General features: G+C 42.8%; 2 protein-coding genes across 4 annotated transcripts in view; both read right to left on the minus strand.

Moving 5' to 3' along the window:
- Positions 1 to 838, minus strand: part of Uqcrc2 (ubiquinol-cytochrome c reductase core protein 2) — a 28,417-nt gene extending 27,579 nt beyond the window's left edge. Inside the window, exon 1 of the mRNA XM_087908512.1 lies at positions 681 to 838. Coding sequence (XP_087764638.1) covers positions 681 to 713 — 33 coding nt within the window. The 5' untranslated portion in view covers positions 714 to 838. The remainder of the gene's footprint in view (positions 1 to 680) is intronic.
- A 5,405-nt stretch (positions 839 to 6,243) lies between these two features.
- Positions 6,244 to 26,084, minus strand: part of LOC125417162 (uncharacterized) — a 72,574-nt gene continuing 52,733 nt past the window's right edge. For all 3 annotated transcript variants that reach the window (XM_087908510.1, XM_087908511.1, XM_087908509.1), the window contains exons 28-33: positions 25,748 to 25,877; positions 20,718 to 20,909; positions 19,473 to 19,687; positions 17,693 to 17,918; positions 7,352 to 7,397; positions 6,244 to 6,366 (exon numbers count right to left, since the gene is read on the minus strand). In XM_087908510.1, coding sequence (XP_087764636.1) covers positions 6,311 to 6,366; positions 7,352 to 7,397; positions 17,693 to 17,918; positions 19,473 to 19,687; positions 20,718 to 20,909; positions 25,748 to 25,877 — 865 coding nt within the window. In that variant the 3' untranslated portion in view covers positions 6,244 to 6,310. The remainder of the gene's footprint in view (positions 6,367 to 7,351; positions 7,398 to 17,692; positions 17,919 to 19,472; positions 19,688 to 20,717; positions 20,910 to 25,747; positions 25,878 to 26,084) is intronic.

The following is a 26,084-nucleotide window of genomic DNA, read 5'->3' on the forward strand; positions in this document are numbered from 1 at the left end:
AAGCAATGTTAGATCAAGCTCCACATGTAACCAGCTAGGCAGGGGCAAGTTAGCCCTTGCTGAAATTCAAATGCCCCCGTTTTCATCTCTCGATAGCCGCTGTTTCTGTGATAACGTCCTGACAACAGGAGGTACTTAGTCCCCCTCTCCGAGTGGCAACTACATAATTTCGGGTTAGGAAGGAGCCTTGAGGAACGACCAAGAGCCCCTTCCGGAGAAAAGTCTTTAGACAAGAGACTGAGAATATAGCGTGTTACGAATGCCGGGACTAAGTACTGTCAGGAAGGAAGGACGCATCGGTGTTTCTAACACTTGCATCGGGGAAACTGATGCTCCAGGACAAACTCGGGAGCAGACGCCGCACCTGGGAAAGCAGAGGGCTGGGTGTCGTCGGCCTCCGCCCCACCTGCTTCTCGAGTGACCTTCAGGAGTCTCCCGAGGGTCGCTTCGGCGCCACTCTCAAGGCCACCCTTCTCTGCGGTTTTCCCGCGTTAGCTCTCTCCAGCTCACAGGACCTGCTGAGCTTCCCCCGGGCCCCAGCCCGCAGACAGTCCGCTTCTCCGCCGGGTTCACCTGAAGGGCAGACCCAGGCCCGAGGCCAGGGCCGCATACCTCGCCCCCAGTCCCCGAGTGGCCGACAAGTCTCCCCCGACCTGCCCCACGCGCGTCTTCGTGCTCACCGAGAAGGACCCGGCCCGGCTGAGGAACTTCATGGCTCTAGCGTGTGCCCTTTCCCACGGTCACCGCCGCCAGGAGCGAAGAAAGATGGTGTCGGAGGATCGAGTTTCCCGGCGTGCCCTGCGAGCTTGCCCACGCCCCCTTGGTCAGGCGACTCTCTGCGCACACGGTGCTCCACTGCTCCCGGAGGCGGGACGGGTTCCGCTCCTGCCGGTGATAGGCTAGCGGGCTCCTGGGCCAGCGCGCTGCGTGGAACGTCGCTTTCTGTGTTTCTCTTCCTGAAACAACATGCCCCCGACTACGTCAGCAACCTTCACGGTCACCCTAGCCTCGCTGGACTGTCGTCCTGGACCTGACCGTGAGACCGGTCGGCACTTACTGTTCCCTGGAGGTCCACCTTCGCCACCTGCACTGTTGTCCCCGGCGACCTGTGAACTCGGTGACCGTCGGGACTGGCGAGACGAGTGCCCCGGCTGAGAGGTCGACTCCGGGGGATCGTCGCCAGCGAGTGCTCCAGCTCGTGGAATTTGCGTCCCAGGCTGGGTACCCACGCAGAAAAAGAAATCCTATGAAAGAGAGAAGGGAGGGAGGGAAAGAGGGAGACAGACAGACACCGAGAGAGACAGAGACTCGTACTATGCTACTTGCGTGATTGGGAAAGGGACGTTACCGTCTGTGTTCTACACAGATGTACCACTTTCCAAGCCCTACACAATATTGTTAAACTGCTTATACGGGGAGGTTTATGCCGTAAACTCTTAGCATTGTATTGCAGGTAAAATTCTTTCAGCATAGAATCTGAAAGCCCTGACCTTCATGGCTGAGTTGTCTTTGTCTTTTATCCTAGCCGGGTTTCCAGACACACTGCAGGAAGAGATTGATTTCCTTTCCTGCTGCTAGATCTACAGGCAAAGCACCTTTCACTGATTCTTTGCTTTTCTGTTTTATTGATTTCAGTGCTGAGTTTGATTATTTCTTGCCAACTACTCCTAAGTATTATTTCTTCTTTTTGTTCTAGAGCTTCCAGGTGTACCATTAAGTCTGTTTCTCTGTAGGCACTTAGTACTATGACTGTGAGACCACCTTCATTGCGTCCTACAGGTTTGAGTATGTGGTATATTTATTTTCATTCAATTATAAAAAGTTATTTTATTTTTTTCTTGACACATTTTCATCAGTAGTGAATTGTTCAGTTTCCATGAATTTGTAAGCTTTCTGTTGTTGATATTCAGTGTTGTGAAATCTCTGGAGGTCAGATAGGCTACAGGGTGTTATTTCAGTTTTCTTATATCTGTTGAGACTTGCTTTGTGTCCCAGGATGTGGTCAGTTTTGGAGAAAGTTTCATGAACTTCTGAGAAGGTATATTCTTTTGTGTTTGGGTGAAATGTTCTGTGACTACTTGCCAGGTAAATTTGGTTTACTATATAATTTACCTCCAGAGTTTCTCTCTTTAGTTTTTGCCTGGATGACCTGTCTATTGGCTGGAATCAGATATTGAAGTCACCTGTTGTCACTGTGAAGGTCACTATGTGATTTTAGCTGTGGTAGTGTTTCTCTGGTGCATGAATGTGTAGAACTGCAATATCCTCTTGGTGGATTTTCCTTTGATGGGTATGTAGTGTTCTTCCTTATCTCTTTTTATTAGTTTTGATTTGAAGTCTATTGTGTCAGATATTAAAATGGCTATACTGGCTTGCTTCTTGGGTACATTTGATTGAAATATCTTTTTCCATCCTTTTACTCTGAAGAGATAGCTATCTTTAATGTTAAGTTGTATTTCTTAGATGCAGCTGCAGGATGGATCCTGTTTTTTGAATCTAGTCTGTTAGCTTTTGTCTTTTTATTTGGGAATTGAGAATTAACAATGAGCAGCATTTGTTGATTCCTGATATTTTCTTCTTGTGGTGCGGGTTTTCCCCTCCTTTTGATTTGCTGATCTGGGATTGTTTATTCCTTGTGTTTTCTTGGGTGTGGTTAGCCTCTTTAGGTCGAATTTTTTTCTAGCACCTTCCATAAGGCTCAACTTGTATATAGATACTGCTTAAATTTGGTTTTATTGTGGAATGTTTTTCTTTCTCTATTTATTGTGATTGAAAGTTTTGCTGGGTATAGTAGTTTGGACTGGCATCTGTCCAGGTCCTTGTGGCTTTTAGAGTCTCCATTAAGTCAGGTGTAATTCTGATAGGTCTGCCTTTATATATTACTTGGTCTTTTTCCTTTGCAGCTTTTAATATTCTTTCTTTATTCTATACATTTAGTGTTTGATTATTATGTGTTGTGGGGAATTTCTTTTCTGGTCCTGACTATTTGGTATTCTCTATGTTTCTTGTACCTTGATAGGCACCCTCCCCACCTCCCCAACACAGGATTTCTCTGTGTAACAGCTCTGACTGTCCTGGAATTTGCTTTGTAGACCAGGTTTACCTTGAACTTCCAGAGATCCACCTGCCTTTGTCTGGGTTTAAATGAGTGCGCCACCATGCCCAGTTGGCACCTCCTTCTTCAGATTAGGGAAATTTCTTTCAGTAATTTTGTTGAAAATATTTCCTGTACCTTTGAGCTGGGCTTCTTCTTCCACTATTCCTACTACCCATAGATCTGGTCTTTCTTCGTGCCCGATTTTCTAGATGTTTTTTATGCCTGAATTCTTTTACACTTAACATTTTCTTTGACTGAGGTATCCATTTCTTCTGTCTTATCTTCAGTTCTTGAGATTCTCTCTTCCTCTTGTACTCTGTTGGTGAATCAGAGTTTATTCACGTTGTCTTTGAAGTCCTTAAGCATATTTATAATAGCTATTTTGAAGTCCTTGTCCTGTGCTTCAGCTGTATTGTATTTCTTAGTGCCCAACGTAGTAGGATTACCCTGCAGAAGGTTTTTTGTGATAGCATTTGTGATATATATATATATATATATATATATATATATATATATATATATATATATTTCTTTGGAAATTTTACATCATGTACCCCAACCCCACCTATCTCTTGGTCCTTCCTCATCTGTCGCTTACCCTTGTGGTGTTCCTCTCACAGGAAAACTAAAAAAGAAATAATAAAAACAAGATAAAGATTTAAAAAAAAGAAATAAATAATAATAATAATGATAAAAAATATAAAAAGAATATTAGTGTAGGAGTTCCTTCTCTTTGTGTGTTGCTTTCATTGGTTAATGAATAAAGAAACTGCCTTGGCCTAGTTGATAGGGCAGAACTTAGGTAGGTAGAGAAAACAGAACTGAATGCTGGGAAGAAGGGCAGAGTCAGAGAAACCATGGATCCTCTGCCTGAGACAGACGCTGGTTAGAATCTTTCCTGGTAAGCCACTTCTGCGTGGCAATATACAGATTAATAGAAATGGGTTAACTCAAGATGTGAGAATTAGCCAATGAGAAACTGGAGCTGATGGGCCAAGCAGTGATTTGATTAATGCAATTTCTGTGTGGTTATTTTGGGTGTAAGCTAACCGGGACAAACAAAGGTCTGCCTCTCTCTTTACAACAGAATATCAATTTCAAAAAGCCAAACAAACCAACAAGCAAATAAACAAAACAATAACAAAAACCCCACTTTGCTCCTCTGTCTCTGCTTCTCCATTGCCTCTTCATTCGTCTTAGCGGCACTGGGAGCTGCTGTGTGTCATGCAGTAGACCCTTTTGTCTAAACAGCTTTGCTTGCAAGTGTTCATTGTCTAATGTCTTGTTGGTCTGGTTCAAGGCCTCTGGCCTCCAGTACACCATCAACACCAGGCCCCCATGGAAACTGCGCAAACATCCTGCTGTTACCCCAAGTCATGTAGATACTGCAGCCGTGGCTCTGCAGGGCCAGTCCCTTCACTTACTCCAGCAGCTCAGATGGAGTAGGTGTTGGGGTGTGCCAGCTCAAAGCCCTGGGTACCTGGGGGGCTGCTGAGTTAGTCTGTGCCACTGGGACCACCCCCTCAGGTAAGGGGCAGGGCCAGCTCTCCCATACCCAAGTGGGGCCATCTTTCCCAAGTGTGGACAGGGTCTGCTCTCCTGTGGGCTTGGGGTAGGGGAGCTCTCCCTGGGTCCGTGAAGAGCTGAACCAGCTCAGTGAGGCCCTTGTATTTCAACTCATGGTTCAACACATGGTTTGTATGGGCCACTTGGGTAACATGGGCAACAGAAACAGACGTCAACACAGACTCCAGCTATAGCAGGTTAATGGACCCAGACTTGGCCATCAGCAACATCTTGGGCCTGGATGTCACCATGGCCCCTGGTGGCAGCTAGGCTTCTCAGATTGGCATGGGCCCAGCAGCACTATGGTCCCCAGACTCCAACACGGTCCCAGGTGGTGGTAGAGACCCTAAGCATTCACATGGCCAGTCACGTGGCCCCTGATGGCAGCAGGAGCCATAGACTCTGGCTGTGGTAGGACCATGGACCCAGATATGGCCCCTGGCCACAGCTCAGCCTGCATGTCAGCATGACCCTAGTGGCAGTGCAGGTTACCCCTTTCTGCATGGCAGCACGATCCTTGGGCACAGATATGTTGTCAGGTGTCAGCCCAGACCCCAGGCACCTGCACTGCCTTCGGTGGTAGCCTGAGCCACAGACCTCAGCACAGACCCTGGCTGCTGCGGGGCCATGGACCTAGACATGGCTTTAGCAGCAGCCTATTACTGGATGTTACCATGACCCCAGATGGCAAGCAGGCATCCTACACAAGCCTGTCCCTCGTCAGACCCACCTCTCTCCACAGGACATGAACCTCTGTACCTCTCTCTCGCTCCTGTACCCCTCCATATATTTGCTCACCATAATGACACCTTACCACCAGTGCCTTGTGGCACCAGGCAGGCCCTTAGATTCTACCTGCCTGCCCAGGGCAAACTACCCAAGTGCCCGAATTTTAAGACTTTTTTTTTTTTTGAGGAAAGGGCTATAAATCAGTGTTTAAAAGCATAAGACTTGAAAAATTCTCTGAGTTTGATGGAGGTGTAATGACTGTAACACATCAAAGCACTGACTGGGTGGAGTGATGCCCACATCTGCAGGTACGATCATGCTGGTAAATACTGAGAAAAGAAAAGAAACCACCGTCAAAATGATTTTTAATTCTAGTAAATGATGAATGACAACCTGGCTGTTTGGATTCTGTTTAAGTAGCTGGAAATTGGGCATTTGGGGTATGTAATACATACTTTCACTTGTAAAATATACTAAAAATTAGTTTATGCCAAGAAATACCTTAAAATAGGATTAAAATAGTGTGTGTGTGTGTGTGTGTGTGTGTGTGTGTGTGTACATGGATGCACTTATATACAGGTATGCCTGGAGGCTAGAAGAGGGTGTTAGAGCTCTTGAGCTGGAGTTACCGGCAGTTGTGAGCCACCTGACTTGTGGGTACCGGGAATTGAATTCTTTTATCTTCTGCAAGAACAGCAAGTGCTCTTAACCCCTGAGTGGTCTCTCCAGCCTCTAAATATAGGATTTTAATCATACATATATGACACAAAACATGTTCCTTCAATAAAGTTATCACATAATATATTTAATGGGAAACTACTAAAATGTTAAATGAACAGGTCACTAAAATGTCTTTCAGAAAACCATATTTATTTTCAATCTGTATGTATTTTTGTTGTCTTCCTAAAGTAGATCTTGTTATTTAGATCCTGAAGGATAAGCTTCTAAGGACCAACACTCAAGTTCAGCTGCAGCTAGAAAAAAAAAGTAAGAATTAGAATCTTTTCCTCAGAGACTTCACAGTTAACAGCGAGAGTCAGAAAAAAAAAAAGGTTGAGAACCTTATCAGAATAGATAAAAATGACAAATACGTGTGTATCACTACAGTACAAAACCGAAATAGAATCGCTCATATATACACTGAGTTGATTGTCATCAGGGCTGAGTGTCAGCACGCACTCCCCTTCTTCACTTGTGTACTGAGCTACTGTGACGAGCCCCGAGACGGTGAGAGCATATATGTTTCAGCTCTCAGTGATCATCCTGTTGCATTATATCCCTGCGTCAGACGAACTTGCAGTTTCTATACAGAGCCATAGATTTTTTTGACAGGTGAAGTACAGGAGGACACACTGGAGCACTCAGAGGGACTTCCATGCCAGGGTTGTGTTGATATCGGAGCTCTCTGGTGGAGGAATTCCAGAAGCTGATGTTGGGGGAATAGCGGAGAAAGCCATGCAAGCGGAGGTGAGGAAGAATATGACTAATCCATGGACACTAAAAGCAGGAGCAGTTGGCCAGAGTAGGTGAGTGGTGTGAGAAAGGGCAGCATAACTTGACAACAGTCATTCTGAGTTGTGTATTTCCAGTCTGCATAAGGGAATTGGTACTTCCTCTTCCAGACTAAAGGTAAGCCGATGAGAAGTAATGGGATTTCAGATGATACTTGTCAAGGACTACTTAGGAAGTGTGATTGATTGACTAAGTATCAATAGATGGTTCTTGTAGTTTTGGGGGAGGTTGAATACAGAAGTGAATGAATTGTTGAGGAGGAATAAAAAAAGGTTTTGAAAAGCCATGGAGCTACAGAAATGCAGGATGGACAGTACTCACTCGGGATGCCTGCTTTTGTATGCTTTTAGTGTAGAATTTACAAACCAAGGGACAAGATTCCATTTGCTTCTTAAATTTGTTTTGTAAATTTACTCTACATTGCACACATACACATTGGCAACATACCTTTATCTACCTCTTCAGTTATGTCTTTTACCATTTTCTGCTGCTTCTGAAATGTCAGATTTTATAACATTAAAATCAAACAAGTTATATTGTGGGAATGACATATTGCTTAAAATATATCTTTTATGACCCCTCTTGAGGTCATAAAACCTATTAAACAAGAAGCTTCTTAAAGTATATACATGTATGAAAGAAATAGAAATGGAATCACTAAATAATGGGGGAGATAAAGCCCCAACTACACATCTCTTGCCACCAAGTGAAACCTCCAATGCCAGGAATGGGTTACAGATAATTGAGTTGTTGATCAGAGGGGTCTCAAGGAAACCTCCAAATAACTCAGGCTACTCCCCAAACTATTATTGTTCTCTACAAACTGATGGTAAGGCCTGATTGCTGAAGACAATACCTACATATCTCATTGAAGAATGAGAATCATGGAGAAGCTGGTCCCTAACTAGAGCCTTTACCTCTACTGACTAGTGTTCATGGCATTGGAAGGTACTCTGCATGCTACTAGAGGAGAAAAGTAAACACTAACTCAGCTGCAAACCCATCAATGGTGATGGGTCTGCAAGATAAGCTGGTGCAATAGTGGCATAAATGTTATGGGAGTAACCAACTACTATCTGATTAGATTTAAGTTCTGCTCAATGGGATCGAACCTGTCCTAGTTATTATTGCTGTGATGAAACACCATGACTGAAAGCAAATTGGGTAGGAAAGGGTTTATTAGGCTCATACTTCCACATTGCTGCTCATCATTAGAGGAACTCAGGACAGGAACTCAAGCAGGGCAGGAACCTACCTGGGGACAGGAGATAATGCAGAGGCCATGGAGGGGTGCCGCTTACTGGCTTGTTCATCATGACTTGCTCCGATTGCTTATAGATTCCAGGAGCCCAGGGATAGTACAACCCATAATTTGCAGGGCTTTCCCTCATCAATCACTAATTAAGAAAATTCCCTCCAGCTGGATCTTATGAAGGCATTTTTCTTAACTGAGATTCCCTCCTTTTAGATGACTCTAGGTTGTGTCAGTTTGTCATAAAACTAGCTAGGACAGAACCCAAGCCTGACACTGCTTTGGTGGCCAAGAACCCGAGACTCCTGGGAAAACCAAATACTGTTGTTCTACTAGAGGAGCTTAGAAATAAAATGACTCCTAACAACATTCTGCTACACCCATAGATCAGAGCCTCACCTAGCCACCAGCAGACAAGCTTCCTTCTGCATTAAATGGGAGCTAATCCTGAAGCCCATAAATGAACAATGTACAGAGAGTGAGAGGCCTTAGAACACTCCTTCCTAAATGGAAGGTCTACATCAAACTCCTCCCTTCAGGGTTCAGGGAGCTATGCAGAAGAGGAGGTAGTAAGATTGTAATAGCCAGAGGGGATGGAGGACACCAAGGAAACAGTGTCTCCTAAACACAGCAGGCTGACACACATGAACTCAGAGACTGTGACAACAGCATGCACAGGACCTACACAGGTCTAAGTCAGAGGGAGTGAAGTTGACACAAGCTCCCATCCCTAACCAAGGTGCTATCTCCAATTGACAGCTGCTTGCAAAGGAAAAATGACTTTTCTCCAGTTGAGTCTCACTGGGTTTATAAACTACATTTAAGGGTAGGCTTCATGTCTTTAGGGGATGGGCAACACAAAATAAACTGACTAGTATTTTTGTAGGATTTTTTTTGTCTTATATTGCTTTGGACATTTCTTTTTGACCTAGTCTTCTGCTGTGTATTTATATTGTGACTTATTTGTGTGTGTGGGTATATGAATTTTTTTGATGTGTGTGCTTCTTATGTTTTTTTTCTTTGTGAATTTAAAAAAGTTTTTTTTTGTATATAAGTTCTGTGTTTTAGTTAGGATTTCTATTGCTGTGTAGAGACACCATGACCATGGCAACTCTTATAAAGGAAAACATTTAATTGGGGTGGCTCACAGTTTCAGAGGTTTAGCTTATTATCATCATGGTGGGATATGGTGGCAGATAGGCAGACAGGGTGCTGGAGAGGGAACCGAGGGTTCTATATCTTGATCCACAGGCAATAGGAAGTGAACTAAGTGTCACACTGAGAGTAATTTGAGCATAGGAGACCTCAGAGCCTACCTCCACAGTGACATATTTCCTCTACAAGGCTGTATCTCCTAATAGTGCCACTCCCTGTAGGGGTTGTTTTCTTTCAAACTATCACAGACCGCATGGCAGAAGAAGACATCAGATCCCACTATAGATGGTTGTGAGACACCATGCAGCTCCTGGGAATTGAAGTCAGGACTGCTGAAAGAACAGCCAGTGCCCTTAACTTTTGAGCTGTTTCTCTAGCCCTTCTTTGTAAATTTTTATATTATTATTATTTATTATTTTCCTTGATTTCTAAAGAAAGAGGAAGAAGTTGTGGGTATGGATGGTTAGAGAGGTGAAGGAGAGCTGGGAGATGACGGGGGGCATATATTTTATGAAAAGAATTATTTTCAATAAAAATAAAATAAAGGGGAGGGAAGGCAAAGATAAGTTAACCCCTGAGGTCCATTGGCTAGCCAGCCTAGCAGAATCAAGAGCTCTAGGTTCAGTAAGAAACCCTGTATCAGAAAATAAGGTGAAGAGTACTCTAGTGTCTGTGCTGCTGGGGTCCTACTTAGGAAGAGGCCTCCTGTGCCTAAATCTTGTAGACTACTTCCCACTTTCTCTTCTATCAGGTTCAAAGTGGACGGATTAATGTTGATGTCTTTAATCCATTTGGACTTGATTTTTGTGCATGGTGATAGAAATGGATCTACTTTCATTTTTTTACAGGTTGACATCCAGTTATGCCAGCACCATTTGTTGAAGATGCTTTCCTTCTTCCATTGTATACCTTTAGCTCCCTTGTCGAAAATTAGGTGTTCATAAGTTTGTGGGTTAATATCTGGGTCTTCTATTCGATTCCATATGTCGACTTCTCTGTTCTTATGCCAATACCAAGCTGTTTTCAATACTGTAGCTCTATAATAGAGTTTGAAGTCAGGGATAGTAATGCCTCCAGAAGTTCTTTTATTGTATAAGATTGTTTTGGCTATCCTGGTCCAAGGAGAAATCCCCCAGATTGCTCTCTGGACAGAGGAGAGGGTGCCTGAATCGGCCGTGGCCCATGACCATACTGATGTATATTTTGCTTATCACCATAGATCCTTTGTCTGGAGAAGGATGGCTATGCAGTCGGAGGCCCACATTGGAGCAACGGATTGAGCCCCCCGAGGTCCGGAGGGGGAGCGGAAGGAGGAGGAACATGAAAGACGAAATCAGTACTGCGAGGGATGCTATCACCCACTGATACAAGGGAACGGATCTGATGAGAATTTACCAGGGCCAGTCGGACTGGGACTGAACGAGGACGTGATCTAGCCAGATTCTCGGAATTTGGCCGGATTCTCTGACTGTGGCTGGCCCGGGGTCTTTCTGAAAAGCCATTGACTATGACACTGGGACCTGTTTCCTCTGCATATGCTGGATTTTGGGGATCCAGTCTGTTTGGACGCTCGCCTTCCTGGACTTGGAGGGAGGGGGAGGGAGCTGGAGCTTCCCACAGGGCAGGAAACCCTGACTGCCCTGGGGGACGGAGGGGAAGGAGGGGGGGAGTGGGGGGAGTGGGAGGGTGTTGGGAGGGGGGGCAGAAATGGAAACTTTTATAATTTAATAAAATTTACTAAAAAAAAAAAAAAAAAAAAAAAAGAGTACTCTAGTTGAGGAAGATCCCCAGTGTTGATGTCTGGTGTCCTCATGTACAAGAGCATATGTGTATGCAAACTGTCATTACAGAGACAAACCCAAACACACACACATACACATAAATGATGACGGTGATAGCAATAAGAGTTTCTCACAGAGAACGTGCTCTGTTTCCTGACATTACCAGGGCATAGACACTGTGTGGTGAAGCCAGTAAGACTGGGGATCAACAACAAGATCATGGATAAAAACTCACAACCATTACTTTAAAATGTTTAGACTTATTAATTTTGACATGTGTATGGGTGTCTTGCCTGCATCTGTGTCTGGGTACCACATTCATGCAGTGTCTGGAGGGCAGAAGAGGATGTTGGAATTCCAGACAGTTGCAACTGTTATGCTGGTGTGGGTGCTGGGGACAGAACCCAGGTTCAAAACAAACAAACAAAAATAAACAAATGTCTACTTAAATGTAGATATATTTAAATAAAATTTTAGAACCTAGACTTCACTTGAATATTACTTATGAAAAACAAATGTTAATAAAATGCCTATGTATTTCAAGCTTAAATCATACAGACTATCTGTGTTATGTTGTTTAGAATAACTGGGTAACAAGTGCTGTAAGCTTCGATCTATTAAATGTTATTTTACAAGAGAATGCTCTGTCTTATTAACACAACGCTCTTCATTATCCAGCTCTTTATATTACACAGATTAGCTGATGAATCTTAGCAAAACTCTGTGCCTTATGAAACTTTGCTGAGCTTTTTCACTTCAGCAGGTTTTTCTTTAAATATTCCACTGTGCTTTGGATAGCAGAGAGGAAGAATACACGCTTCACGCTGTCAAGGTCTGCACGGACTTCAGAGTACGGAAAAGGAGGAAATGGTTTGACATCTGAGAGTTAGGTTGGTGGAGGTTTAAAAGTCATGTTCTCTAGATTGCAGCTAATCAGTTATTAGCGTGAGATTGCAGGAAAGTCGTTTGAGTGCAAGGATGGAGACAGGTTGAAACCTGTTTTCAGATGAGATCTGAGCGGTTCAGGGTGGTTCAGGCCAGTTTTCAAACTTACCTTTCTCTGATTTATGATTTTCAAGAGTTGGAAACAAGAAAAATAATATGCAACTCTTTGGGGTCAGAGGCTGTGACTCATATGGGAGCGTGCTTGGTTGGCATGCACCACACACCACTGGGGAGGTGGAGGGAGGCGGTTCAAAAGTTAAGGTCATCCCCAGCTGCATAATAAGTTCCAGGCCAGTCTGGGATACATGACACCTGTCTTTAAGAAGTTCAAAAACCTAAAATTCTTTAGTTATAACTAATTTGTTTAAAATAAGAACTAATTTTTAAAAATAGCTGACTAATTATAATTAGCTATTTAATTACAGAATATGTGGGATGCTATACTCTATATTGTATTACCCAATTTAAAGTGTTATCACTTAAATCTTTGGATAGAAGCTGGTGTCTTATTAATGGCCAGGGTCTGACCCTTAGCACAGTAAATACTTTGTAGTGATAATAAGGAAGTGATACGTAACATCTATAAATTTTTGGTGTGAAGATTTCTTTGATATTTTTAAACTTTTATTGATTCTTTATGGCTTTTATATCATGCATGCTGATCCCACTTCTCTCCCCAGCTCTTCGCGTCTGCCCTCTGCCATTGCAACCTTCCCCTCCCCAAATCAAAACCAAATTTAAAAGAAAAACCAAAGAAACAACAAAACAACAACAAACAAAAAAAAAAAAGAAAAGAAAGAAGAGGAAGAATCTTGTTGTGGAAGCTGAAGTGCGGCCCTGCTGAAACAGTTTACCTTTTAGTTCATTCATGTTTGCTTAAAAGTATTCATTGTCATGAGTCATTGTCCTGGCTTGACACCACTGGTTTCTGCTACACCACTGATAATGGGCTCTCACTGGGGGTCCTCATGGACAACCTGTTATTCTGTGTCATGGAGATCCTGCTGTTTTGGATCTGTAGGTTCATCCCCTTCGCATGCTCCAACAGTTCACAGATTCAGTGGATGTTGGGGTGGACCAACTCATAACCTTGGTTTTGGGCCTGGGTGGTAGCTGGGCTGGTCAGCTTATTAGTTTCCCCCTATCATCACTACTTGGAGGAACTCTCTGCCTTGGTTAGTTCACCCAATGCAGCTTACAGCAAGTATGAGGGCTAATTCTTCTGCTCTTGGGCCCTTAGATCTGGGTACCCCTTACTCATATCACCAAGGTCAGCATTACTGTTTTGCCCAGGCAAGTTGCAGGGCCCTCTCTCCTGATTGCTGTAGGGAGCATAAAAGCGGGGGTGAGTCAGCTCTCCAGCTCTCGTGCCTTCAGGACTGGCTCACCTGTGCCCTAACAGCAGGGTTAGCTCTGGTGTGCATCCTAGGAAAGGTGCACACCTATGGTGAATGGTGGGGCCTTCTTTCCTGAGTGGGGGGAAGAGCAGGGAGGACCCCCTCCCTTGAGGAGTAGGACAATGCAGGCCACTCATATCAATATGAGCCAGGTGGGCATGGCCCCTGGGCATCAACATGGTCTCAGCTGGCTGGCCAGACCCCGGGCATCTGCAGAGCTCTCAGTGGCAACTGGAGCCATGGACACCATCCTAGACCTCAGCCTCCCCAGGGCCATGGATCCAGACCCGGCTCCTGGTGGCGGCACTAGCCACCCAGATCAGCATGACCCTGGTGGCAGCATGGTCCTCGGGCGCTAACATGGTGCAAGGTGGCTGACCAGACTCTGGTCGTCAGCGTGGCCCTCAGCGACAACAGGAGCCTGTGACATCAACTCAGACCCTAGCTGCTGTAGGGTCATTGCCCCACACATGGCTCTCTGCAGCAGCCTTGCCTGGACGATACCATGGCCCCAGGTGATAGTGCAGGGTACTCAGATCACTATGTCACGGGTGCAGGGTGGCCCTCGATGCCCACATGGTCACAGGTGCAGTGACAGATTTTCTAATCTTTCCTTTCCATGACATTTCTGTGACAGCAGCATTAGTGACAAGTCCTGTAAATGGAACAGCTAAATACCAGATGAACGGAAGCTTTACTGAATCTCTTAACAAACCAGGTATGATGATACATACCTGTAATCTTAGCACTTTGGAGGAAGAGGCAGGGAGATCATAGGTCAAGATCAGCCTGGGCTACATAGAGCGTTTGCCACAGCCTGGGCAATCTATAAGCAAGTCCCAGTGTCAAGAAAAACCAAAACAATCAAGGAAATTATTTCAGTACAGCAATTGTTTCAAGTTTTTCAGCAGTGATTATGCAGACATATCTTTGGGTATTGATAAGAGAAAGGTTTTTTGGATCTGTTGTCATTTATTTTAGAGACAGGCTTTCTTTTCTTCCCTTTTTTATTGATTTTATTGAGCTATACATTTTTCTCTGCTCTCCTCCCTTCCTGTCCCCCCCGCTTTTTACCCTCTCCTATGGTCCCCATGATCTCAATTTACTCAGGAGATCTTGTCTTTTTCTACTATCCGTGTAGATTAGACCCATGTATGTCTCTCTTAGGTCCTCATTGTTGTCTGGGTTCTCTGGGATTGTGATTTGTGGGCTGGTTTTCTTTGATTTATGTCTAAAAGTCTCTTATGAGTGAGCACATATGATATTTGTCTTTCTGGATCTGAGTTACCTCACTCAGTATGATATTTTCTAGATCCATCCATTTGCCTGCAAATTTCAAGATGTCATTATTTTTTCCTACTGTGTAGTACTCCATTGTATAAATGTACCACATTTTCTTTATCCATTCTTCGGTCGAGGGGCATTTAGGTTGTTTCCAGGTTCTGGCTATGAACATAGTTAAGTACATGTCCTTGTGCTATGATTGAGCATCTTTGGGTATATACCCAAAAGTGGTATTGCTAGGTCTTGAGGTAGGTTGTTCTTGAATTTTCTGAGAAATCGCCATACTGACATCCAAAGAGGCTGTACCAGTTCGCACTCCCACCAGCAATGCAGAAGTGTTCCCTTTACCCCACAACCTCTCCAGCATTTAGTTGTCATCAGTGTTTTTGATCTTGGCCATTCTTAGAGGTGTAAGATGGAATCTCAGAGTTGTTTTGATTTGCATTTCTCTGATGGCTAAGGATGTTGAACATTTCCTTTAAGTGTCTTTCAGCCATTTTAGATTCCTCTGTTGAGAGTTCTCTGTTTAGGTCTGTATAATCCCCCCCCACTTTTTTTTTACTGGATTATTTGTTCTTTTGATGATAAATTTCTTGAGTTCTTTATATATTTTGGAGATCAGCCCTCTCTCTGATGTGGGGTTGGTGAAGATCTTTTCCCATTCTGTAGGCTGCCGTTTTGTCTTGTTGACCATGTCCTTTGTTTTACAGAAGCTTTTCAGTTTCAGGAGGTCCCATTCATTAATTGTTTTTCTCAGTGTCTGTGCTGCTGGGGTTATATTTAGGAAGTGGTCTCCTGTGCCAATGCATTCAAGTATACTTCCCACTTTCTGCTCTATGAGGTTCAGTGTGGTTGGCTTTATGTTGAGGTCTTTGATCCATTTGGACTTGAGTTTTGTGCATGGTGACAGATACGAATCTATTTTCATTCTTCTACATGTTGATATCCAGTTATGTCAGCAGCATTTGTTGAATATGCTTTCTTTTTTTCATTTGATATTTTTTTTGCTTCTTTGTCAGAAATCAGGTGTTCGTAGGTGTGTGGATTAATATCTGGGTCTTCTATTTAGTTCCACTGGTTTTCCTGGGACAGGGTTTTTTTTGTGTAGCCCTGGCTGTTCTGGAACTAGCTCTGTAGACCAGGCTGACCTCAAAATGCCTGTCTCTGCCTCTCAAGTGCTGAGATTAAAGGCAAACACCACCACTGCTCAGCATGGAATTCTCTTAATTCTAGCATGATATGGAAAACTAATACTCCACCAGGAAACACTAGATCTACAGGTTGGAACTACTGGGATAGGGTTATTTATGCTCCAACTTAGCTAAAAATACTGCAGTAGGTGGTGCAGGAGAATTGTCTGTATTCTGTCAATCATGTTTTAAATAAACACTGATTGGCCAGGCAGGAGGTGTAGGTGGGAAAACCAGACAGGAAGTGGAAATGATGTAAGGAGAGCAGGAGAATTCTGGGAAAGAGGAAGCTGATTCCTCCCACTTCTGCCCAGATCACTGAAGCAGCAGGATGTGATCTGCCCCACTGAAAAAGGTACTGAGCCACATGGCAAAAATAGATCAGAATAATGGGTTAAGATAAGTCATAAGAACTAATAAGTAGCCTGACCTAATGGGTCAATCAGCTTTATAACTTATAGAGATCTCTGTGTGGTTGATTTTTCTTTGGGACTAAACAGCTGGGGGAACTGAGCAGGGCAGAAAACACAAACAAGCAGGCCCCCTCATGTTATAAGTAGGGGAGAACTTGGGGCTTCGGGCTGCAAGCATGGTGATTGCAGTGTGCCAGGGTGCTGGCAGGACAGCTGGCACTGAGGCAGAGTATTGTGCAGCAGCTGGAGTTGTGTGGGTCCTGCCCCAACATTGTTTCCCAGCTGCACAGTCACCCTGACCGAAAGTAACAATAATATGTGCTGCCATTGTGTTGATCATGGACCGTGTTGATGTTCATGGTCTGTGTTGCCACTGGGGGCAATGTAAATGTTTGCCTGTGGTCCATGCTGCTGCTGGAAACCATGTTGATGTCAATGATCCATGCTGCTGTTGGAGGCCATGTTGATGTCTGTGATCCATGCTTCTGCTGGAGCCATGTTGGTGTCCATGGTCCATGAGCCACTGGAGGTTTCTGGCGACCAAAACCCACGAGGAAGTCTATGAGCTATGTTTCTGCAGCTAGTATGACCAAGGAAACTTCTTTTGCAGTGGTATCTATGACTGTAGACTCATAACATCGAAGTCTTTTGTGACACCCCCTCCCCCCCTAAAAAGAGAAACAGTTTAGATAGGAAGCAATCGAAGAGAGTTCTGAAAAATTGCTAAAGGGATGCTGAAATGTAGCTCTTCACAGTTGATAGCTTCTCTGTGTGTGTGTGATGGGGAAGACCTCATTTTTCTTTAAGGGGCTGGCCAGTGGGAGTTTGAGCATGCTCCATTGAATATATGGGCAACACAAATTGGACATGATGTTTTTATTTTATTTATTTATGGGGGAGGACAGAAGGGAGGGAAGGTGCACTTGGGAGGAATGGGAAGTGACTTTGATATCCATTGTCTTTGCAAACACTTTGATTGCATTGTATGAAATTCTCAAATTATTAATTAAGAACTTTGGCATTGGGCAGGACATCCAGCCCAAAACAGATCTCACATGCTTCAGCCAAATGGCTCCACCACATCCTGCTGCAGCAGCAAAGGGCCATCCCCTGTATGTGACTCCGAGTACCTCCAGCTGTTAACCAGTTCCCCCAGGCCCTGGACCGGCACACAGCTGCCCAGCAGCTTCAGCTCAGACACATAAAAATGTAAACAAATGTTCTCTTCTTAGAGAACACTGACTATTGTGATCTGTACTGGACTCGCATAAGTCAACTAAACAGTTCACTATTGCACCAAACGAAAAGAATTGACATTATGATCAGATAACAGTGTTGGAAGGCCAAAGGACAGAAGAGAATACCACTTACCTTGAGCAGACTTCTCCTCCTAGACTCCGAAGGCTGAAGGCTGGATGTAGAAGGCTCTGGGGTTCTGCTTGTAATGAAGCTAGCGTCGCATTTTACACAAGTATTACAGTTTGTGACATCAGGACATTTGGGGACAGTTCTCATACTGAGAGCACTCTGCATAGTTCTGTTCTGTTCTGTCACCAGCAGAATGTCTGCTCTGACTTTACTCAGTTTACTGTTAGTCCTGTGAAGATTGAAAAGGGCAAATCCTTATGCTTTTGTTCCCTAAATGAGTCGTGCTCTTTAGAAAGTACTTCATATTTCCACTTGCTAATGTCTTAAAGCTGAAAATGTGTTGGAGTGCACCTTGGGCACTTAGATTTGTTCTAAAGAAGTACATCTATTCCCAAGCTAACAAGTCAATCCAAAGTAGGAGAGAGACGAATGCCTGCCAATGATGAGATGTTGCTATGCTCATATTCTTGACTGAAGGGACATTAGTCCACTTGAATATATGACTCTGCAAGTCCTTGCCCTTTTCCTCCATTTCCTCTGCCTTCCTAAAAGACTGTTAGATTACACCCCTAAAGTTAACTATCCAGGTCTGTTCCCCTATTTGGTTACTTTCTTATGCTAGACTCATTCCTGAGGATGAGTACCACCAAAGGTCAGCAATCAAAAGCCCTCTTTGGTTCACGTAACTAACATGTCCAATCTAAATATCCCACCGCATGTTAGCCCGTTCTAACACAGACCTTCCTTTTTTCTCCTCTTAAAAATTACACCTGCAGTCGGGCGGTGGTGGCACACGCTTTTAATCCCAGCACTTGAGAGGCAGAGGCAGGCGGATCCCTGTGAGTTCGAGGCCAGCCTGGTCTACAAGAGCTAGTTCCAGGAGAGGCTCCACAGAGACAGAGAAACCCTGTCCTGTCTCACTGACTATACTAACAATTGCGCCACAGGAAACCACAACAAACAGTTGTCTGGTGATCCACAGCAAAAGAATGCAAAAGTACAAAATGCCCACAATTTAAAAACAAAACTCACAAGCTAGTTAGAAATAGTGTGCACAGTAAAAGCAGCTTTGGGTTCAAGAGCTATGGGATGAACAGATTTTCAAGTTTTTGCCCTCACTGTCTACAATTACCCATAACTTGGGGGAAAATTAAGCATTTGGTACAGAGGGAAATTCAGAGTAGCAGCCTCTGGGACGGAAGATGGTTCTCCTGAGGATTTAAAAAAGAAAATGAGTGGTTCCTGGAGCAGTTAGCATTGTAAGTCATCTCAGAGATGACACTGGCCCAGGGGTTATGTTTAACTACCTTGTGAATGGTATTTTGTCCATCACTGGGTTAGCCCTCCCCTAGGTCTCTGCCTTGATGTACAGCAGAACAACTGTAAAGTGTTCAATAGGTAGCTCTAACAGTGACGCCAGAGATACGATGGGTGCAGTTCCAGAGTGTGCCTGGAGGGGCAGTGTCATTGCTGTGGTCCCTTTGGGTGTATTAAAGTAGTTAAATTGTTAATGTTTCTATTTGAGAAAATGTTAGCATAATTTTCTGACACTGTAACTGCCTTAATTAGCTGAAAGACCAATTTATCATTAGGAGGGAACAACATATACAACTAAAAGTTAAAAAGGGGAAAGTGTTCTGCAGCCACACTGTAGGTGTAGGTTCATTTCCTGACATCATTTTCCAGTTATAATTTTCAGCTTGCTTACATATCCTACTTAATCTTACAAGTCTGTTTCTGTGAAAATCACACACTAGAGACAAGTGAGTCTTTCCTGGCTTACTTGCTGAGCTTCTGTGATAATATCTTGCTGAGCTCCCTTTCTTTGCCACGACACTGCTTGTATTTCTCTGCCTTTCTTGTATTAGACTCTCCTTCAGCTTCCATTTTCTCAAGCTCTGATTCAAGATTTTTCAGCCTGAGTTCCATTTGACTCATTATCGAATCATTATTACTGTCTCTTAGTGCCAATTCATGTTTTTTATCTTCTGATTTTGCCTATGGAAAATTGAAAGGATATACTTTTAAAACAATTACACTAAACACTCAAAATACTTGTTGTTCTTGCTTTAGTTTTGAGTAATTGATTCCCAGAGTAATTTTAAATATGTGAAATAAGATACCAGAGTTATCAATACTGACTCCATTAAATCCAATCATAAAACAATACTGAACCTTGTTTGGTCCGATTGGAGCATGAACCCAGGGCCTCCTGCTTTTTCTGAGCTACAAGTCTTGATTCTGAATCATTTGCAGACTTACCCTCATATAATCAAACAGTTCACGGAATAGAATTGACTCGACTTTCCAAAAACCCTGAACAGTGCAATTTAAGAATTCAGAAGCATGGTAAAAGTTCTATATCCCAGTTTCTCTTTCCCTCCCAGTGGTCTTGTTTTATGCTAAATTGCCTAAAAAGTTGAAAATGATTATTCTGAGAGATCAATTGCATTTTAATGATGGAAACTGAAGTAATTAAAGGGATTAACTGCTGTGAGATATTGTTCTCATACGCTGTAAAGATTTGTCACTCGTATTGGTTTAGTAAAACAGAATAGCCAGGAAGTATAGGTAGGGCAGTCCGACTAGAATTCTGGGAGGAGGAAAGGCAGAGATGCAGTCACAAGTCAGTTACAGAGGAAGCAAGATGATAATGCCTTGCTGAGAAAAGGTACCAAGCCATGTGGCTAAACATAGATTAGAATTATGGGTTAATTTAAGTTGTAAGAGTTAGTTAGTAATAAGCCTGAGCAATATGCCAAACAGTTTATAATTAATATAAGCCTCTGTGTGTTTATTTGGGACTGAATGGCTGTGGGACCAGGCAGGAGAGAAACTTCCCTCTACAATTAGCCAATGTCACCTGCCTTCTGGAAATCTCCAACACTATCTATGATGAGACACACAGAGGACACACCCATCAGTTATGATGTAAAAGTGTTTGCCTGTCTCATATGTCTTCTAAATGATGACTTTCTCTCTTCAGCCTCCTCCCCCATTGCACTATTTTCTCCTGACACTGACTTACCATGTTCTCTCGGAGCTGGTGCTGCAGTTCTAGCACTTCTCTTTCCAGAATCTTCTGATCCTTGTGGAGCTTCTCGTATTGCCTTTGTGCTATTTTTATTGATAACAACTCCTGCTCAATGTATTTAAATTGTACATTCAGAGGTAGATATTTGGCGTTTATAGTTCCCCATTTTTCTTTCAATTCATGAATCTACATGAATAAAGAAAGTCACATAGAGTGGTATAAAAAGGATTTAGGCTGGAAAAGTATAATAATAGAAAATAAGAGAAACTCTGACTCAGTTGCAATACATTATAGTCAATAGCAGAGTTAGAATGTAATCCATTGAAGTTTGTGAAAGTCACAAAGAATCACAAAAGTATGCTTTTAAAAATAATGTTTCTATTAACTCTTTGAGAAGTTCATGAAGTGTATTTTGAGGATATACACTTTACTCTAGGTCCTCACATTTCCACCCCCACCTTCCTACCCAGACAACTTGGTATTCTCTCTCTCTCTCTCTCTCTCTCTCTCTCTCTCTCTCTCTCTCTCTGTCTCATTCTTTCTCTCTCTGCCTGTAAAATCCATTGAGTCCAGTTTGTGTTGGCCAACTTCTCTTGAGTGTGGATCCTGCGCTGGGGCATGGTCAATATGCCAGGGGTCACACCATCAAAGAAAACTGACTCTGAGTCTGGACAGAAAGTTCAGTGGTTAAGAGAACTTGTTGTTCTTACAATTGATCCGAGTTTGGTTCCTAGCACCTATCTGGTGACTCACAGTCATCTGTGATTCCAGTTCCAGGGGATCTGATGACCTCTGATCCATGTAGGCACCAGGCATGTATGTGGTACACATACATACACTCAGGTAAACATTCATGCACATAATATTAAGTAAATTAAATCTTTAAAAGTAGAAAGAAAGGAAGTAAATTGACTCTCTTTTTTTCAGTAGCTATTAAATGCCAATAGCTTCTCAGCTAATACTGAATGTTTGTGTTCTCCTCCCTCTTCCATGATGCATTTCACATACACACACACACACACACACACACAAATACTCGTCTTTGTTACAAGATATCTACACTGAACCTCAAGCTTTTTTTCTTCTGATTTGTCTCATTTTTTTTCCTTCATAAAATTGTCTCTTAGTAAAGGATCTCACCCTCTTCCATCTTTGATGCCGATAATTTATGGGGAAGTTTTAGAGACACTGGTTTTCAGTTGTTTAGGTTTGCATTAATAAGTGACTCCCAAGCCAGGCAGTGGTGGCGCACACCTTTTATCCCAGCACTCAGGAGGCAGAGGCAGACATATCTCTTGAGTTGGAGATCAGCTTGGTCTACAGAGCTAATTCCAGGTCAGCCAGGTCTACACAGAGAATTCCTGGCTTGAAAAACAAAAACAAAACAAAACAACAACAAAAAGTCAAACAACAACAGCAACAACAGAAAAAAAATCCCAAAGACTCCCAGAACAAGAGTTTGGAAATTAGACTGTAATTAATTAATCTGATAAATGTGGAGTCCAAAGTTGCATGTCTTTTTCTGAGTTGGGGATGTTGTGCTCATTTGAATGGCTGTCTTAATTTTTTCATTGCTGTGAAGAGACATTGTGACAGAGGTAATTTACTAAAGAAAGTATTTCTTTGGGGGCTTGCTACAATTTCAGAGGGTGAGTCCATGGCCATCATGGTGGAGAGTCTGGCAGCAGACTGGGAACAAAACCTCTAAGTTTACCTCCAACAGGGCCACACCTCCTAATCCTTCCCAAACTGTTCCACCCACCGGGAAGCAAGTATTTAAACATCTGAGCCTACAGAGGCCATTCTCTCCAGAGTATCACAGCCACATTACAAGAACTACTGATTTTCAGGAAGGCCTTTGAAAGAATTTCCTAGTACAAAAGTCTAGTGATCGGACCCATCCATTTTTAAACAAGAATGACTTAATTCAACAGCATCCTGTAGTCATTTAATCTTTCCACCAAATAAAAGGGAATTGATTTTCAGCATCTGTCACAAATCAAGTGTGAAAAAAGTATTTCTAACAAGAAATAATGCTGAAGCACTTGGATATCCACATGCAAAAAATAAAGTTGCACTCCTATTAAATAACATGCTTACAAAGGAACTCAAATTAAACCTGCAAAGTCAAAGAAACAAAACCCCACAGCTTCTCAGTGTGCTTCTGAGCACACTGTCAAAACTGTCATGACTGTAACTGGTATTTATGTCTGTAATCACCAAAAGCAGAAACAGATAAAGTAGGCCTCACAGCAGCTAGAGTTGTGATTGAAAAGCTACCATGAAGAAAGTGAAGGGTAGGATTGGAGAGATGGTTCAGGGTTATAAGCATTGGCTGCTCTTCCCAGGGATCAGAATTCAATTTCTACCACTTCTATGCTGGCTCACAAGCTTCTGTAACTCCAGCTCCAGGGGGGCTGATGCCCTTTCCTGGTTTCCAAAGTCACCAGGTGCACAAGTGGTGCACAGACAGACATGTTGGCAAAATATCCATACACATAAAAAAATAATCCGTCCTTTTTTTTCCTTCTAAAATATGAGACTCTATTCAGAAAACCCAACACAAATGTCTTAAAGAAAGGAATCTGTGTTCCTGCATGTGAGAAATGTGTTTAAAAATACTCGATTACATGTCATGTCAGCGTCAAACAGGATGTGGGAGTTGGGAGCACAGACGAGGTATGTCAGATGAGGGGTTATCATTTATGCATAGGGACCATAGTAAGTCCTAAGAAAGCACTTGAAAATCAGACCCTTGATAAGGGATTCATATCCAGAATAAAGGACTCCTACAAATAAAAGAAAACACAATTTAAAACTAGAGGCGTCACGAACGAAAGTGCTTTCCTTGTGAGATATCACTCCAGCACTTAGAGACCAATCAAGGAAAACCTCTTTAATAACAGTCCACAGCTGGTTCTGGCTAATACACAAGATGGAACTCACCCTGTACAGAAACTCCCTAAGCTTATATAGTTTTACAGCCCCAGGTTATACTTTGGGCAATGAAACATATTACACAGTGGTGGAAACTCTAAGCTTTGGCTGTCTGGACAAACTGGGAGATTTACAATGTAAAATACTGTCACATTCCCCTTAGACAGACCAGGGCTTGCTTCTCCCAGGTGGCTCCCTGCCAGGGTTGTTCTGTCTTCTGGGCAGAACTATGCTCTTCCTGATAAGAGAATTGGGGGTGTGACTTCAGCTAAATTCTACTTTGTGTGACTTGACGCTTCCTAAGCTGACTGGTAGATCCTTTATGACATTAGTTTACCATTCCCAGTTTCTCCTATACCAGAGAAAGAATCTACATAGACATTTATGCAAAAAAATACATAAATCACTAGCAAGCACATAAAAGACACATCCTCATACTACCCCCTTAGTAAATAGGTAAGTGCAGACAAAAACTCCATAATGTGCACTTCATGTCACGAGGATGGAAAGCTTTTCACTTGACATGGTGAACAAGAGCATGGGCAAGGCTATGGGGAAACTGTGACCCTTATCCATTGCTGTCACCTTGGGAAATATTGACACCTCAGAAGACTGAGCAGAGTTATCACACGACTCAGCTATTGATTCATAAATATTCATGAAAGGAAACCTAAAACATTGGGGACTGCAGACCACCAGACCAGCCTGCAGCTGCTCTGAGCACTGAGACTCTGATGGCAGGGGACATGCAGCTGAAAGATCCCGAGAGCTAGGGCGTGGCCAGAGCCCTATACAAGCTGGCAATGGGGGTAATCTTGTTTCAGTGATGACCCATGTGCCTGTGTCTCTGCGTGTTTGTATGTTTAAATCTCCAGGCCCTTGCCCAAGGCTCATGAACCATCTCATAGTGCAACTTTAAGGAATGGACAAAATGTATAGTATATCCACACAATGGGATGATACTACTTAGCAACAGGAGGAAACTAAGTGTTTGGTCATGTCACTGGTTTGAAGAAGGACTTGGGTCATACGGCCTTTTATCCACTCCTCTTCCCAGTGTGAACATTGACTACATATCCTCTCTCTGTTTTTCACCATTATTCACCTCTTTGGTGTATTGGTAAAATTACAACAGACATGAACACTGGAAACATAATGCAAACCTTGGCATTTTCCAAATGCCAAGGAAAAAGACCACATTGTGATCCAGGTATGTGACAAGTTCACAACAGGCAAAGTGATGGGAACAGCAGATTGGTGGTTCCATATGCTGACCAGGGAAGGGGGATGAGCAAAGCCTGTAGGGTGTGTGGTTCCTTCAGAGGGTGGTGAGGTCCAACTGAGGGTGCTTGGAAAGCCGCGCAACTGCATCAGATGCTACTGGCCTGCCTCTGTTAATGACCACGTTAGCTATATCCCAATAAAACAGTTACCAAATGTAGAGCGAAAACTGAGTAGCATCATTGTCTCCAGGGCAAACATTAAGTAATAGAGTTGTTTCTGACTTAGACCTCGGAAAAGATCATTGTTTCCTGTGGTTTAGAGTGTTTTTCTGAAGGAGTTTCCCAACCTTTGTGTGACTTTAGTCACAAGGCAATCCTGGGACAGCTGGAGGGTCTTGCATTACTGGGTACCGCGAACAGAACACCAGAAGGACTAAAGTGGCAGGACTGTGACGTTTTCCTTCACAAACATGAAGATTAGATCAGGGGCTTTGGAATGAGGAACTTGCTTCACCACCAAAGCAATTCTTGAGTAGCAATCAATAAATTTGCTTTTGTACAGCTGTTTGAGGTTCCGTTTCTTGAAACTGTTCCTCTCTGCTGCCACAGAGCCTGGATCACATCTTGGAGTGACCCTCTTTTCTTTGATCGTCCCATGCAACATAAATAAAATAACCAAATAAAATCAAATAAAATTGTTGATATTCATGATTTAGTGGTTTGTGAGGGTGTGTACTGCTTGGCTGCATGTACCAGCTTGTGTTCAACAGAACACTATTTCAATGGAAAATAACTAATTTTCACTGACACCAAGTGTGAACATTTGAGGATTTATATTTTTGATCGCTAAACAAATAAAATTACCTCATTTTTTAACACATCCACTGAAATATTCACTTCAAGTTCTTTAGATTTTAAATCTCCATGGCAACTAAATTCTCCGTTTTCATGATCATTCAATTTTCTTTTCATTATTTCTAAATGCTTCTTTATTCTGCAAAAGTGTATAGAGTCAGTATGGAAAGTTTTGCAAATAGTAAATGCTTAACAATTTTTCAAATGGATTGTATGAGCTATCATGTTTTTACATACATTATTTATTTTAAAATGAATGTACACATTATTTGTTTCAACTTAAAATTATTGAAGGTACTTTAATGAAGTTAAAATCTTAGGTAAATAATATAAAGAAAAATTTATG

Source organism: Myodes glareolus, chromosome 7 (genome assembly GCF_982192425.1).
Source record: "Myodes glareolus chromosome 7, mMyoGla1.1, whole genome shotgun sequence".
Taxonomy (NCBI): domain Eukaryota; kingdom Metazoa; phylum Chordata; class Mammalia; order Rodentia; family Cricetidae; genus Myodes; species Myodes glareolus.